Source organism: Melanerpes formicivorus, unplaced genomic scaffold (assembly GCF_026170545.1).
Source record: "Melanerpes formicivorus ecotype bairdi unplaced genomic scaffold, bMelFor1.0.p_v2 SCAF_117, whole genome shotgun sequence".
Classification (NCBI taxonomy): Eukaryota; Metazoa; Chordata; class Aves; order Piciformes; family Picidae; genus Melanerpes; species Melanerpes formicivorus.
The window spans coordinates 946,997-964,227 of NW_027142469.1; the positions used below are offsets into that span (position 1 = coordinate 946,997).

The 17,231-nt window shown below is 49.7% G+C and overlaps 1 protein-coding gene across 1 annotated transcript in view; it reads left to right on the forward strand.

Moving 5' to 3' along the window:
- The window catches only part of LGR5 (leucine rich repeat containing G protein-coupled receptor 5), a 111,116-nt gene extending 94,315 nt beyond the window's left edge, over nt 1-16,801 (forward strand). Inside the window, exons 12-18 of the mRNA XM_068167432.1 lie at nt 3,572-3,637; nt 4,200-4,271; nt 5,993-6,064; nt 8,289-8,414; nt 9,315-9,460; nt 10,050-10,133; nt 12,832-16,801. Coding sequence (XP_068023533.1) covers nt 3,572-3,637; nt 4,200-4,271; nt 5,993-6,064; nt 8,289-8,414; nt 9,315-9,460; nt 10,050-10,133; nt 12,832-13,922 — 1,657 coding nt within the window. The 3' untranslated portion in view covers nt 13,923-16,801. The remainder of the gene's footprint in view (nt 1-3,571; nt 3,638-4,199; nt 4,272-5,992; nt 6,065-8,288; nt 8,415-9,314; nt 9,461-10,049; nt 10,134-12,831) is intronic.
- The last annotated feature ends 430 nt before the right edge of the window (nt 16,802-17,231 follow it).

The following is a 17,231-nucleotide window of genomic DNA, read 5'->3' on the forward strand; positions in this document are numbered from 1 at the left end:
GCCCTGACCCAGCTGCAGGACCTTGCCCTCGGTCTTGTTGAACCTCCTGAGGCTGTCATGGGCTCAGCTCTGCAGCCTGTGCAGGTCCCTTTACATTAATGCAAGACATTCATGGGGAAAAAAATACAAAATTGTTAGCATTTCAAAATTTCCCAATTCTTGCTCTTAATCTGGATCACTTCTTAGGCATTTCAGCTGTGGGAGTGGGGCCCCTGTGTTACCCAAAAGTTCACAACTGCCTTATCAGCCAGGATTTCCCATAGGCTGCTGAAAAAAAGAGGCTTGACTTTGTATGTTTTTAGGAAGGGGTAAAGCAGTTCTTGATTGTCTTTGAAGACAGCAGAACTACCTTGAGTCCTGTGTCCAGTTCTGGGCCCCTCAGTTTAAGAAGGACATGTTGATGCTGGAAGGTGTCCAGAGAAGGGCAACAAAGCTGGGGAGGGGTCTGGAGCACAGCCCTGTGAGGAGAGGCTGAGGGAGCTGGGCTTGCTTAGCCTGCAGAAGAGGAGGCTCAGGGGTGACCTCATTGCCCTCTACAACTACTTGAAGGGAGGTTGTAGCCAGGTGGGGGTTGGTCTCTTCTCCCAGGCAAGCAGCACCAGAACAAGATGACACAGTCTCAAGCTGTGCCAGGGGAGGTTTAGGCTGGAGGTGAGGAGAAAGTTCTTCCCAGCAAGAGAGATTGGCCACTGGAATGTGCTGCCCAGGGAGGTGGTGGAGTCCCCATCCCTGCAGGTGTTCAAGAAAGGCTTGGATGTGGCACTTGGAGCCATGGTTTAGTAGTCAGGAGGTGTTAGGTATTAGGTAATAGGTTGGACTTGATCTCTGAGGTCTTTTCCAACCTTGTTGGTTCTATGATTCTATATCTTCTCACTCATTCCACCTCTCCTGCAGCAGGCTGGGGTTTTGCACACCCTGAGGCTGATAATTCAGTGATGTGAGTGGAAAATACATCTGAGGAAGGAGTGCAGCTTTGACTCTTTGTTATGCTCCTCTCTTAGATTCTTTTCCAACCAGGCAGAGGTGGGTGAGTGCAATTCTAACAGACTACATCCCTGGCCTAGCTGGGGCACAGTTTTTGTACTAAATATCTAATATTATTTAACCTTGGGCTTTTCCCTGCAGTTTGCTTAATCAGTAAGGAAAATAATCATTGTGCCTGCATCTCTGAGAAGGAGCCAGCAGTACTTTCCTCTCCCTATGACATCACTAGGAATGCATTTGCTATTAGTCCTCCAGCCAGCATTGAGCTAGCACTAATTGCAAGAGAGCTGTTGAGTACCAGCCTAGCTGTCATGAATATTTCCAGAGAAAAAAACAGGTTTAGTTGATGGACTCAATGTAATCATTCCCAGAGTGACAAAAGACAGAAAGGGAGGCTGCTGCCAGAAGAAAGTCTATTCATAGACTCAAGTTTAAATCTGGCCTATAGTATTCCAAAGCAATAAACAATCTCAATCCAGGAGGAAAATAAATGCTGCAGTAATTAATAACTTGTGCACTTGGTAGCAGGGTAGAGCTGCCCATGGGAAAGGCACATTCCTCTGTCTTTTAATAGCACAGCATCACAGAATGTTAGGGGCTGGAAGGGACCTCCAAAGCTCACCCAGCCCAAGCCCCCTGCCAGAGCAGGAGCACCTAGAGCAGATCACACAGCAACACATCCGGGCAGGGCTTGAATAGCTCCAGAGAGGGAGACTCCACAACCCCCCTGGGCAGCCTGCTCCAGGGCTCTGGCACTCCCACAGGGAAAACATTTTCCTCCTGTTTCCATGGCACTTCCTCTGCCTCAGCTTCCACCACTGCCCCTTGTGCTGGCACTGGGCATCCCCCAGCAGAGCCTGGCTCCAGCCTCTGGGCACTCACCCTGCACATCTTTATCAGCAGCAATGAGGTCACCTCTCAGGCTCCTCCTCTCCAAGCTCCAGAGCCCTCAGCTCCCTCAGGCTCTCCTCATGAGGAAGATCTTCCACTGCCTTCCTCATTTGTGTGGCTCTGTGCTGGACTCTCCCAAGCAGTTCCCTGAGCTCCTTCCTGAACATTTTTTGCCTATATTCTCTCCACTAGCAAGGTTCCCATCCAGTTTTCCCTGGGCAGCAGGTAGGATGTGGCTCTGGGGTTGGCTGGGGCTCGGTGTTTGGTTCCCTCTTTTCTTCCCCCCCCCCTCTCCAGTTTCTGCCAATTGCCCAGGCTTGGTTTTGATTAGTTACATTATACAATAAACCACTCCAGATGTTGCAGTTATTCTGTAATTTGTTGAGTTTTGGCTCAAGTCTTTTTTTCAAGGGATGTGTTTTTTTTTCTTCCACCATGTCCTGATTGATTTCAGAGTTAGTTCAATTTCTTTATTTAGGTTTCTCTCTTTTTTTTTTCGACCATTTCCCTCAGTTATAAGATGTAACAGCCCAAGGATCAGAGGCAATGGTGTTTATTAAAGGTACAGGATGGAAAGCAGATTACAGCCCATTATGGTTATTACCAGGAAATTCAGGACCTTCTCTGGGGACAAAAGAACCATAAAAAGATGACTCTGGATAGTTAGGAGATTGCTTTAAATAGCTTGAATATTTGTCACAGCTTAATCATGGTGAATGTGGAGTCTGTGATGGAAGTCCAAAGTGCCATATGAGGAGATGGCTAATCCCATTCCTGTAAAACAGAGTCACAGAAACATTCAGGTTGGAAAAGAGCTTCAGGGTCACCAAGGCCAACCCAGAACCCTGCTCTGCAAGGCTCACCCCTAAACCACAGCCCCAAGCACCACAGCCAAACCACCTGCAAACACAGCCAGCCTTGGGGACTCCACCACCTCCCTGGGCAGCACATTCCAAGCCCTCACCACTCTTGCCTGAAAAAAAGCTTTCCTCATGTCCAGTCTGAACCTCCCCAGTGGCAGCTTGAGGCCATTCCCTCTTCTTCTGTCACTAATGACCTGGGAGCAGAGACCAGCACCAACCTCTCCACAACCTCCTTGCAGGGAGCTGTAGAGAGCCAGGAGGTCTCCCCTCAGCCTCCTCTCTTTCACACTAACCATCCCCAGCTCCTCCAGTTGCTCTTCATCAGCTTTCTTCTCCAGGCCCTTCCCAGCTTCCTTGCCCTCCTCTGCCCTGGCTCCAGCACCTCCACATCTCTCTTGTCCTGAGGTGCCCAAAGCTGGACACAGCACTGGAGGTGTGGCCTCCCCAGAGCTGAGTGCCAGGGGACAATCCCCTCCCTGCTCCTGCTGGACACAGCATTGCTGATCCCAGCCAGGAGGCCTTTGGCTTTCTTGGCCCCCTGGGCACACTGCTGGCTCCTGTTCAGCTGCTTGTCCATTAGAAGTCAGATAGGCAACACAAGGAGCTTGCAAATGTAGGACATGGAGTTAATGATGCATCTTGCCTGTTCCTCTTCTCCTCCTAGTCAGCAATCAGACTCTGACAGGTGAGGGATGATAACCCAGTCTGCACAGCTCTGTTCTTCTGGGACTGTGGATAAAACCAGGTTATTTCAAATTGAGCATGAAGGTAGACGAGGAAAAATCTTTTTCTTTTCCTGTTACTTCAATCTTTTCTTTCCTTGTGTGTTACAGAGATCTGTCTTACAATCTGCTGGAAGATTTACCCTGCTTTACTGCCTGTAAGAGACTCCAAAAAATGTAAGCATCAAACTTTCCTAAAAGGCCTAAAACAAAGCCTCTGTGTGCAAACGTGTTTGAGCATCATCACCTTGATTATTGCTGCCCAATCTGACATATCCCAAGTACAAACCCTTACACTATACTGAAATGGACCATAAAACACTTCCAAGTGTCACAGAACCATAGAATTGTTGGGCTTGGAAGGGACCTCAAGGCTCAGCCAGTTCCAACCCCCTGCCATGGGCAGGGACACCTCACACTACAGCAGGTTGCTCACAGACACATCCAGCCTGGCTGCAAACACCTCCAGGGATGAGGCTTCCACCACCTCCCTGGGCAACCTGTGCCAGGCTCTCACCACCCTCATGGGGAACAACTTCCTCCTGATGTCTCATCTAATTTTCCCTTCCTCTAGCTTGGATCCATTCCCCCCCAAGTCCTATCACTCCCTCACACCCTCAAAAGTCCCTCCCCAGCTTCAGACACTGGAAGGCCACAAGAAGGTCTCCTCAGAGCTTCCTCTTCTCCAGGCATCCTCCAAGTGCCTTTGCAGCTGAGGGTTTTCTGTTTGCTGTTTCAGTGACTTGCATCACAACGAAATTGGTGAAATCAGAGCAGAGACCTTCCGGCAGCTGGCTGCTCTTCGCTCTCTGTGAGTACAGCCCCAGCAGCCCTTCCCTCAGGCTCTCAGCAGCCCTGGGTACACACTGCCTGCTAACTGCCTGTCCCAAAAAAAAAACCTTCTTTGGGGCAAGATTTTTCCTGCTTTCTTTTCTTTTCTCTCTTGATCTTTCACCATTAGATGATAATTGTGAAAGGAGGACAAACACAGCCAAGTTTAGCATCTGCAGCAATGAGTTCCAGGATGTAAACTCTGAAAGCTGCTGTTTCTGAGGGAGGTGAAGAGAGACACTGAGCCAGAGCTGGTACCTGCTGGCAGGTTCATTTAATAGCCACTTCTGGGGAGCACAAATCTTTTTTACAGAGAACAGCACCTTTAGAACCCAGCCAGGTGCAAGTTCCTGCTTTGCATGCTGCCACATGTCCTAGCAGAGAAATTTGGTCAAGAACTTACTCCTGGTTGTAAGAGCAGCACCTTTAGAACCCAGCCAGGTGCAATTCCTGCTTTGCACTCTGCCACATGTCCTAGCAGAGAAATTTGGTCAAGAAGTTGTAAGTTTCAGGATCAAGGCCTTTTCCTTTTTAGTTTTTAAGAGTAGCTTTCAGTAATTTTGAGTTTTTCAGGGGCACTGAGAAGGGAGATGAAGAAGTTCAGCCTATTGACAATGGATTTGCTGCTCTTAGTCACATCATGAGGACCTTTTGGAAGCAGTCCTTATGCCCTGCCCTTCTTTTCTGCTGCCTGGGGAGCTGGCTGGAAATAACTGCCTTGAATTGTGGAGGGCATAAAGCTGTTTTATAAAGCTGCCAGTTTAATCTAACAGCATTCTCTGACTAACAGAATTTGATAGACTCACAGAATTGTTAGGGGGAGGAAGGGACCTCAAGGCTCAGCCAGTTCCAACCCCCCTGCCATGGGCAGGGACACCTCACACCACATCAGGTTGCTCACAGCTACACCCAGCCTGGACTTTGAGTCCACTCAAAGTTTCCATTTAATCTTTCCACAGGTGGCAACATTTTCCACTTGTCAAGTGAAAAATGTGCTTCCTTAGCAAGGGACAAAGCTGCCCCTCTGTGAAGCTGCAGACTTCCACCCAGCAGTGGGCATACACATACCAACAGCCCTCTCCAAATCATAGGATGGTCAGGGTTGGAAGGGACCTCAAGGCTCAGCCAGTTCCAACCCCCCTGCCATGGGCAGGGACACCTCACACTACAGCAGGTTGCTCACAGCCACATCCAGCCTGGCTGCAAACACCTCCAGGGATGAGGCTTCCACCACCTCCCTGGGCAACCTGTGCCAGGCTCTCACCACCCTCATGGGGAACAACTTCTTCCTAACATCCAATCTCAATCTATCCACTTCTAGTTTTGCTCCATCCCCTCCAGTCCTATCACTCCCTGACACCCTCAAAAGTCCCTCCCCAGCTTTCTTGGAGCCCCCTTCAGATCCTGGAAGGCCACAAGAAGGTCTTCTGGGAGCCTTCTCTTCTCCAGACTGCACAACCCCAGCTCCCTCAGTCTGTCCTCATAGCAGAGCAGCTCCAGCCCTCTGCTCCTCCTTGTGGCCCTTCTCTGGGCACATTTGAAAACAGTAAAAGGATTTTACCCTGTGAGATATCCAGAAGTTTCTTGGCAATGTTCACATGCAATTAACACCTTTTTTGTGTTTAGGCCTCCTAACCAAGTGTCTGAAAGCTTCCCTATTCACTCAGGGGGTATGTAATTTTCCACTCACTTTTCTTGTAGGGATTTAGCTTGGAACAAAATTAAAATCATTCACCCCAATGCCTTCTCCTCTTTACCATCTCTGATCAAACTGTAAGTATTTGCATACCTTTTACTCTCAGATTGTCACATTTATTGTTTTCCTTGCAAGCAATGTAATAACTTGGCTCCCCAGCAGAGTCTGAGGCTTTCACTCTCCTGATCTTCTGGCCTGTTGAATCAGTATCTGAGTGCCTGCTTGCTTGTGCTGCACCAGTTCCCTTAAGTATTATGGCACAGCTGCATCTAACACTGTGTAACCAGAGGGGTTTGGGGTCCATGGAGAGGATCAGGTCATCTGCCTTCCTTATAGAATCACAGAATTGTCAGGGTTGGAAGGGACCTCAAGGCTCAGCCAGTGCCAACCCCCCTGCCATGGCCAGGGACACCTCACACTGCAGCAGGTTGCTCACAGCCTGGCTGCAAACACCTCCAGGCATGAGGCTTCCACCACCTCCCTGGGCAACCTGTGCCAGTCTCTCACCACCCTCATGGGGAACAACTTCTTCCTAACATCCAATCTCAATCTACCCATTCTAGTTTGGCTCCATTCAATTCAAATTTGTTCTTCATGCAATTTGTCAGCACTTTAGTCTCCTGTAGCAGCAGGGAATATTTCCCTGAGACACTGAGACACCTATCACTGAGACACTGAGAGGCTGGAGGGGGTCCAGAGAAGGGCAATTAAGCTGGGGAAGGGTCTGGAGAACCGGGCTGGTGAGGAGCAGCTGTGGGAGCTGGGGGTGTTTAGTCTGATGAAAAGCAGGCTGAGGGGAGACCTCACCACTCTCTACAACTACCTGAAAGGAGGATGTAGAGAGCTTGGTGCTGGCCTCTTCTCACAGGTCACAACTGATAAGATAGGAGGAAATGACATCACGTTGTGCCAGGGGAGATGTAGGTTAGACATTGGGAACACCTTCTGTACTGAAATGGTTTTCAAGGACCTGCACAGGCTGCCCAGGGAAGGGGTTGAATGGCCAGCCCTGGATATGTATAAAAGCCATCTAGATGTGGTGCTCAAGGCTATGGTGTAGTAGTAGCCCTGGCAGAGTTAGAAAATGATTGGACTGTGATGATGTTAAGGGTCTTTCCCAACCATGGTGATTCAGTGTGTGCCATTCTGTGCTTCAAGACTAAGGAACGGGATTCAGAATTAAATAAGCAGCATTTTGCACACACACAGAGAATATTTCCTGCCATGCTAGCCTCTAAATGGAAGAGAGAGGGAGAAACAGAGAACAGAATGCTCCTGGACTTCCTCCTCTCTTTACTTTACCCTGGCTCCTTGATGGCTGCCCCTTTCTTGTTCACCTGTTTTACTTTCCCCAAGTTACATATCCATGTTCATCTGTGCCGATAAACCTCAGCATGGATCTGTCACTTTGACCTGCTCCAGCCCAGACTCATCCTACCCTGAAATCCACATCTTCTCTGGCCACCTGTGAAGCTTACAGGGCAGCTGTGCCCTCCAGCATCCCACTGAGTCTTTGAAACTAGGGGAAGCTGTTCTGGTGCTGGCTGCCTTGGACTCAATCTGCTGAACAGATCTTTTAAACCATTTGCTGGTCTCCAAACTGACACTGTGCTTGTTTGGAGTCCAGGCTATTGCTGTTAGTCTGAGCCATGGCAGGATAGGATAGAATAGGATAGGATAGGATAGGATAGGATAGGATAGGATAGGATAGGATAGGATAGGATAGGATAGGATAGGGTAGGATAGGATAGGATAGGGTAGGGTAGGGTAGGGTAGGGTAGGGTAGGGTAGGGTAGGGTAGGGTAGGGTAGGGTAGGGTAGGGTAGGGTAGAATAGAATAGAATAGAATAGAATAGAATAGAATAGAATAGAATAGAATAGAATAGAACAGAACAGAACAGAACAGAACAGAACAGAACAGAACTTGACTTGACCAGACCAGACCAGGTTGGAAAAGACCTTTGAGATCATCCAGTCCAACCTATCACCCAAATCCCTCTGGTCAACTAAACCATGGCACCAAGTGCCTCATCCAGGCTCTTCTTGAACACTTCCAGGGATGGTGACTCCACCACCACCTCCTTGGGCAGCACATTCCAATGGCCAAGCTCTCTTGCTGGGATGAACTTCTTCCTAACTTCCAGCCTAAACCTCCCCTGGTGCAGCTTTGCTCTGCTGAATGTGGCCTCTTGTTCTGATGCAGTCACTTTTGATGGAGTTAGGAAGGTGTAAGCTGTTTCTCCAATGTCTCACCTGTGTTGCTGAACACTCCTAAGCTGAGTTTTATTTGCTGTTGTGCAGGGATGTGTCATCCAACCTTTTGTCCTCTTTTCCTGTGACGGGGCTGCATGGCTTAACTCATTTAAAATTGACAGGAAATCGTGCCCTGCAGAGCTTGATATCATCTGAGAGCTTCCCAGAACTCAAGTGAGTATTCTCCTGAAAGCAAAGAAGCCCCTCTCATGTCTGTGTGCAGGGGAAGGTGTGTCAGTGGGCAACGTGTGCTGCCTCACACGGCCAGCCTCTGATCTGTGCTCCTGCAACTAAAGCAAATATGATCAAAATGATAATAGGCTTATTGTATTGTGCTCACTTTCAACTGAAGAAACTGTGAAGGCTTTTGAAATATTAACCCCAGTCCTTGCTGCATGTGAGCCACATCTGCTTCCTGCTGATGTGTTTCAGAACCAGCACAGCTGGCAGCTTACTTAGATGTCCTCCTTCTGCTGGATGGTGCTTACAGAACCTACATTATACCTCATGGGAACACAGCTAATATCAAGGGAAGAACATACTCCTGAAGCTAGAACCATAGCCATAGAATCATAGAATTGTCAGGGTTGGAAGGGACCTCAAGGATCATCCAGTTCCAACCCCCCTGCCATGGGCAGGGACACCTCACACCACAGCAGGTTGCTCACAGCCACATTCAGCCTGGCTGCAAACACCTCCAGGCAGGAGGCTTCCACCACCTCCCTGGGCAACCTGTGCCAGTCTCTCACCACCCTCATGGGGAAGAACTTCTTCCTCACATCCAATCTCAATCTACCTACTTCCAGCTTTGGTCCATATGTTCCACTGGAAATTGCACAAGGAAACTTCATTGTCCCTACACTAAAATCAGTCTAGGAGCCCTCTGCATTTCTCTTGTGGAATTCTTTTTGTGACTCCTCATTTTGTACCACCAGGACTGATTTTCACCCATGGATGATTCTCCTTCAGCTGTGGTTATTGAAACAGGTTTCTTTGTGCTAGCAGTGGAGGAGCAGTGGAGTCCAGTGAGTGCTGCTAACCCAAGTCCTGCCATGCCTCCTTGTTCTTCCACAGGGTCATGGAAATGCCTTATGCTTACCAGTGCTGTGCCTTTGGAGCTTGTGAGAGCCACTACAAACTGCCCAGCCAGTGGAGCAAAGATGAGAACAGCAGCATTGATGAGCTGCACAGGAAGGATGCTGGCTTGTTGCAAATTCAAGGTGATTGCCATCCCTGGGGTTTAAATCTGCCTGCAGGCTGTGAGCAGCCTGTGATGTTAAACCAATTCACAGTATCACAGTATCACAGAACATTAGAGGTGGGAAGGGATCTCCAGAGATCATCCAGTCCAACCCCTCTGCCAGAGCAGCATCACCCAGTGGGCTTGGAAAGGCTCCACAGAAGGAGACTCCACAACCTCTCTGGGCAGCCTGCTCCAGGGCTCCAACACCCTCACTGCAAAGAAGTTTCTCCTCATGCTGACCTGAAACCTTCTCTGGTCAAGTTTGTCTCCATTGCTCCTTGGCTTATTGGTGTGCACCACCCACAAGAGCTTGGCCCCCTCCACTTGACCCCCAGCCCTCAGCTATTGATAGACATTGATCAGATCCCTCTCAGCCTTCTCTTCTCCAGACTCAACAGCCCCAGGGCTCTCAGTCTCTCTTCCCAGGGGAGATGCTCAAGTCCCCTAAGCATCCTCCTGGCTCTCCCTTGGCCTCTCTACAGCAGGTCTCTGTCTCTCTTGAGCTGGGGAGCCCAGAACTGGACACAGGATTGCAGTATCAAATCTGGGTCTCTTTTCCCACACAGATGAGCGTGACTTTGAAGATTTTTTCCTTGACTTTGAAGAGGATTTGAAAGCTCATCACTCAGTGCAGTGCTCTCCTTCCCCAGGTATGAAACTGCCAGACACAGCATTCCCAGAGATGCAGAACAAGCTCTGAGCTTAGGACAACAGCCTGATGTTTTGCCATGGGATAGATGCAAATACATACAGCAACATCACATTTTTGCATTAACAGTCCAGAAAACTCTTGAGCTACTCAATTCATCTATGAGTGGAAGTAAGATTTCATAGAATCACAGAATTGTCAGGGTTGGAAGGGACCTCAAGGCTCAGCCACTTCCAACCCCCCTGCCATGGGCAGGGACACCTCACACTACAGCAGGTTGCTCACAGCCACATCCAGCCTGGCTGCAAACACCTCTAGGGATGAGGCTTCCACCACCTCCCTGGGCAACCTGAGTTTTACCCAACCCTCAAGCAGATCCTTGCTCCAGGCCACTTTTCACAGGATTTGATCCTCTTTTCAAGGCAATGAGAGGGCAAAACTTCTGCTCCACCAAGACACAGATGACAAAAGGGAGCAGAGCCTTTGCTGTCTGTCGTTTGCAAAGCTAAAGGAATTCTTCTGAATTGTTCTGCACCTGACCACCTCGAACAGCACAAAGTTTAGTCTGATGTCTAGGAAAGGCAAACATTACTCTAATGATGCAAAGGACCTCCAGCACTGTCATTTTCTTCAGGGAATAGTGCATCCCTGGCTTTGCAGTGTGACAGGAGGGGGAAAGAAATTACACTGATGGAATTGCAAGGCTACAGGCCACCACTTACACTGAAAGCTTTCTTTAAGGCATGGGCAGAAACCTGGCTTGGGAAGGTCATGAGCTGTGGTCATGAGGTTAAACCTGGCTTGGGAAGGTCATGAGCTGTGGTCATGAGTTTTCAGAGGCTCACAGAATGTTAGGGGCTGGAAGGGACCTCAAAACCTCATCCAGTCCAACCCCCCTGCCAGAGCAGGAGCACCTAGAGCAGATCACACAGCAACACATCCAGGCAGGGCTTGAATCTCTCCAGAGGGAGACTCCACAACCCCCCTGGGCAGCCTGCTCCAGGGCTCTGGCACCCTCACAGGGAAAACATTTGCCTCCTGTTTCCATGGCACTTCCTCTGCCTCAGCTTCCACCACTGCCTCTTGTGCTGGCATTGGGCATCCCCCAGCAGAGCCTGGCTCCAGCCTCTGGGCACTCCCCCTGCACAACTTTATCAACAGCAATGAGGTCACCTCTCAGGCTCCTCCTCTCCAAGCTCCAGAGCCCTCAGCTCCCTCAGGCTCTCCTCATGAGGAAGATCTTCCACTGCCTTCAGCATTTTTGTGGCTCTGAACTATTTCAAGCAGTTCCCTGTCCTTCTTGAACTGAGAGGCTGAGTTTTCCTGATACACCAATGGCTTCCTCCTGTTTGTTCCCCATGTTGCATGCACGAGTGTAGATGCACTTCAGTTCCTCCAAAGTTCTTCCCCCTTTTGTGGAGGAAGAATTCCTAATTCCTACCTGCCTGTTCTCAGGCTCTCCCATGGATGCTAATTTGTCAGTGGCCCTTGTGCCTTTCCTGCCACATGAGTCTCCATTCCCTTTACATCCAATGGCAATTGATTTACATTCTACCACTTTCTGTTCAGGATCTGTGGAAAATTTTCAAGGCACAGCCTGAAACGACCACAAATAGTAATTTATTTCCATTCTATCATGGAATCATAGATCACAGAACCAACCAGGTTGGAAAAGACCTCAGAGATCAGCAAGTCCAACCTATTACCTAATACCTAACACCTCCTGATAACTAAACCATGGCTCCAAGTGCCACATCCAAGCCTTTCTTGAACACCTCCAAGGATGGTGACTCCACCACCTCCCTGGGCAGCACATCCCAATGGCCAATTACTCTTTCTGGGAAGAACTTTCTCCTCATCTCCAGCCTAAACCTCTCCTGGTACAACTTGAGACTGTGTCCTCTTCTTCTGGTGCTGCTTGCCTGGGAGAAGAGACCAACCCCCACCTGGCTACAACCTCCCTTCAGGGAGTTGGACAGAGCAATAAGGTCTCCCCTGAGCCTCCTCTTCTCCAGGCTAAGCAACCCCAGCTCCCTCAGCCTCTCCTCACAGGGCTGTGCTCAAGGCCTCTCCCCAGCTTTGTTGCCCTTCTCTGGACACCTTCCAGCATCAACATGTCCTTCTTGAATTGAGGAGCCCAGAACTGGACACAGGACTCAAGGTGTGGCTTGAGCAGTGCTGAAGACAGAGCAGAATGAGTTCCCTGTTCCTGCTGGCCACACTGTTCCTGATGCAGGCCAGGATGCCATTGGCCTTCTTGGCCACCTGGGCACACTGCAGGCTCATGTTCAGCTGCTGTCACCCAGTACTCCCAGGTCCCTTTCTGCCTGGCTGCTCTCAGCCACTCTGACCCCAGCCTGTAGCACTGCATGGGGTTGTTGTGGCCAAAGTGCAGAACCTGGCACTTGGACTTGTTGAATGCCATCATCTTGGACTCTGCCCATCTGTCCAGCCTGGTAGGGTCCCTCTGCAGAGCTCTCCTACCCTCTAACAGCTCAACTCCTGCCCCCAGCTTGGTGTCATCTGCAAATTTACTGATGATGGACTCATTGCCCTCTCCCAGATCATCAGTGGAGATCTAGATGAGGGGATTGAGTCCACCATTACTTTCTGTTCAAGATCTGTGGAAATTTTTCTAGGCACAGCCTAAAGCTGCCCCCTTGGATTTCCCTTGCCCTCTTTTGGTGTTGTCATTTCAGGTCCCTTCAAGCCCTGTGACCACCTCTTTGGCAGCTGGCTGATCCGAGTCGGCGTCTGGGCCATCGTGGGGCTGACCGTGGTGTGCAACGCGCTGGTGTCCGCCACCGTGTTCCGGTCTGCCTCCTCTCTGTCCTCCATAAAGCTGCTGATCGGCCTCATCGCCCTCGTCAACGCCCTGATGGGGCTGGCCAGCGGGGTGCTGGCGGGCGTGGACGCCGCCACCTTCGGCAGCTTCGCCGAGTACGGAGCGGAGTGGGAGAGCGGCGCCGGCTGCCAGCTGACCGGGCTGCTCTCCAGCTTCGCTTCGCAGGCCTCCGTCTTCCTGCTCACCCTGGCGGCTCTGGAGCGCGCCTTCGCCGCCAGGCAGGCTGCCAAGCTGGAGGCCGGCCCCTCCGCCGCCGGCCTCAGGATGGGCATCGTCCTCTGCCTGGCCTTGGCTCTGAGCGTGGCGGTGATCCCGCTGCTCACGGGCAGCCAGTACGGCCTCTCCCCGCTCTGCCTGCCCCTGCCCTTCGGAGAGCCTCCCACCATGGGCTACATGGTGGCGCTGGTGCTGCTCAACTCCCTCTGCTTCCTGGTGATGACTGTTGCTTACACGAAGCTCTACTGCAGCTTGGAGAAGGGAGAGCTGGACAGCCTTTGGGATTGCTCCATGGTCAAGCACATAGCCTTGCTGCTCTTTACTAATTGCATTCTTTACTGCCCCGTAGCCTTCTTATCTTTTTCCTCCTTACTAAACCTCACCTTTATCAGCCCAGAGGTGATTAAGTCGATACTGTTAGTGATTGTCCCGCTGCCTGCGTGTCTGAACCCACTCCTTTATATATTCTTCAATCCACACTTCAAGGAGGACTTGGGAAGCCTGCAAAAGCAAACGCTGTTATGGAGGAGATCAAAACACGCCAGCCTGATCTCTGTGAATTCAGAAGACATAGAAAAGCAGTCCTGTGACTCAACCCAAGCCTTGGTAACCTTCACAAGTGCCAGCATATCGTATGACATGCCCACCAGCAGCTCACTGATGCCATCCTCTCACCAAACGACAGAGAGCTGCAAGCTCTCAGCAGTCGCGTTTGTTCCCTGCCGCTAGCCTGGGTGGCCACGCAGGAAGTGCCTACGTTTACAGATGGTTTGTAAGGCCAAAAGTAAGCATGGATGCGGTGCCTACAGGCTGGAGAGTGCCTCTAAGTTATTGTTACACAGAGACTGCAACAGGCCGAAGATCCAACCCTTGAGCCTTCTCGGCCTGCTGCTGAAACGCTGGGATGGAGAGAGAAACTGGGAGCTCCTCCTGTTTGTGCCCTTTGTATCAGCTGCTCTCTTTTAAAGTAGCACTACTCAGAGAGGGCATCAGTTGGTCAAGAGCCAACACCCCATGCTAAAGTGGTAAGCCTTTCTCCTTTTTCTCCCAAGTATCACCCGATACAGGTTGTTTTCAGGGGTAGAGGAGGGTTGCCTGGTCACTGGCATTTGGGTTTAGCAACAGCTTGTCAGTGTGCCGTGACCGTTTTTACAAGTGCCTGTGTGTGGCCCTCCTTCAGCAAGGTCTCTAAATGGAAAAGGAGAGCTGTCCAAGTCCTAAAGGTTTCTGTTTGATAAAGCTGAGTTGATAATTTGGTTTGGTTTTCAGACCTGGCAAAACATTTTTAGCGGGCAGCCAAACCTACGAGATCAGTGTGGTGTGAAAGAAGGTAATCAACTTCAGTTAGCACCTGAGCTGTAAATGGCAAATCGTTGTCCCATGGGTATTTTACTAGTGAGGTTCTGCAGAGGTTGGTCCTGAATTGCTACTGTGCCAGTGGAACTACTCCCAGAACTACCGCTGCTGAAGCTGGCAGAAGACTCATGGAATTTGAAAGTGAAAGAGTCACCAGCACAAAGAGAGTGGCATGCTGAGGGCAATCAAAGGGCACCAAAGACACTCACACGGAAACATGCACTTAAGGCAGTTTGTTTAGGAACAAAAACCTCTGTCCTGTGAAACAGTGATTGTGGAAAGCTTCTGGTTCAAGGTCACCAGTCATAGAATCAACCAGGTTGGAAAAGACCTCAGAGATCATCAAGTCCAACCTATTATCTAATACCAAACACCACCTGGCAACTAAACCATGGCTCCAAGTGCCACATCCAAGCCTTTCTTGAACACCTCCAAGGATGCTGACTCCACCACCTCCCTGGGCAGCACATCCCAATGGCCAATTACTGTCAAAGACTCAGAGGTCCTTTTGGCTGAGGATAGCAAACGTCCTTAGCCAAGGCAATATCAAGCAGGAGTGAGGAGGTTGTACGATCTGTGTGCTTAGCACTACTGGGATGTTTCAAGCAGTTCTTGTATCCCTTGGCTGTAAAGAACATTGTGAAGTTGGGAAGGATACAGTTTGTAAGCAGCTGCTCCTGGGAAACAGAAGCTTGAGAGAAGACTCACTCACTCAAGAGGAGAAAAACCTGGTAAGGTCAACTGGAAGTTGTCATTAGGGATATGCAGCATGGAAATAAAGGTTGACAGTGATGGGCTGCCATTAAACATCTCTAAATTCAAACTGGATACTGTCAAAAAGCAGCACTGGAGCAGCTCTTGGAATTCAGGGACTTCTGGGGGTCCCTGGTGGCTCGAGTTGAGGAAAAGGTTGGATTAAATTAACAGAATTCCCCTCTGGCTTTAAACCTGTTAACACTTTGCTGAATCAAAGCAAGTATCAGAACACATCAGAAGCGTCCCAGTTAGAGAGGAGAGACCTCACTGCTTTGCCAAGTCTGCTGTCAAAACATCTCAGGCACCAGAGCCACTTTCCCTTCCTTAGAGTACCAGCCTTCGACCTCGGCCAAGCCACCAGGGGCTGTTCTGGTATTCTCTTCTCAGAGCTGGCAGCTTTTGCCTGAGGGAGCTGATCGTTTCCAACACAGAAGTTCACAGGTTTACTCTTTGTTGTTGTTGTTGTTAGAAACAGCTCCCTGAGGAGTGACATTCAATCGCCTGGGTACTCACTGCTCAGCTAACGGCCACTCAACCTCCGGGTGAAGGAGGCTAATTTTTTACCATTACCCAGGTCAGGCTAGCCCAACAATTAAGCTAATCAGTCACAGATGATCTCTGCTGGTCATCTGATGTAAAAAATCTGGGACTCAAAGGCGAGATGTTCACAGTGGAGACCTCTTTGCCGACAATGGCTATACCTTGAGCTTCTTGTCCAGCCACGCTGCTTGGCAGTTACAGAGGGCAGCAGCTGACTTGGGCTGGCATGTGCACCCAAACCCACCAAAAAAACTCATGAACCAATGCTGCCCAAAGTCAGCTGAGTGCTTACCTTGATCCTCTGGCCCTTGTGGCTTTTGTGGCAGCGCAGCATACAGCTGGAGAAGGATGCCTGGCACCACTTAGGATTAAACAGCTTCGGTCAACCGTTGCACAGCACCCATTAGACGTTTGCTCAGCTTGAACTGAGCTGAGGTCCCCCTCTGATGCACTGCTCAGTGCCAGGCAGATTCCTTCCAGCTTGCTGGGAAAAAAAAGAAGTCTTCAAAGTGATTTGAGAAGCAAAAATAATAATCCTGAAGGCTGGGTAAAGAAAAGCTTCTTTTGTGGGGGAACTTTTTGGTTTAGCTTGCAGGAAGCCCCAAAGGGCTTTTGTGTCTGAATTTTGTAAGCATGTTTGAAACATTTTGATCAACTTGAAATGGTTCAAATCCATTGGATAGAGTCTTCTTTTTTTAAGTGAAATGTGTAAATATAGAGCTGTATTTATTACTGCAGTGAAACACAACCACAGTCAAGGACGGGAGGTTAAGCCCTGTACAGTTTCCTATTGCTGTTGGCTCTATTTTCTGCTCATCTGCATTACTGAATTCACTCTCTGTAAATAATGTAATGTAAATGTGTAGTGGGTGTAAATAGGTGACCTGCTTTCTTTTCTATCAGTGTGCCAGACATATGGGAGTTGTAATAAAATGTGACCACACAGTAAAGAGCACTTAATGGGAGCCTGACACCTCACAAACTGGCACACACCCTCAATTAAGCCTTCATGAGTGACTGCAACACTTACCCTGACCTCCCTAGATGTCCACAGCTCTTGGCAAAGTGGAAATCCCAGGTGGCATCCTCTCATTAGGTGCACACAGGGCAAAACAAAACAAAACAGAGAGGAGCATTTCATTTCATGGTGTCACAGGATCTATCTGGTTGGAAGGGACCTCCAAGCTCATCCAATCCAACCCTTGACCCAGCACCGAAGGGTGAACACTAAACCATGTCCCTAGCTCCACAGGCTGTGTGGACACCCCCAGGGATGGGGACTCCACCACTGCCCTGGGCAGACCATTCCAATGTCTGAGAACCCTTCCAGGGAAGAAATATTTCCTAGCATCCAGCCTGAACCTCCCCTGGTGCAGCTTGGAACTA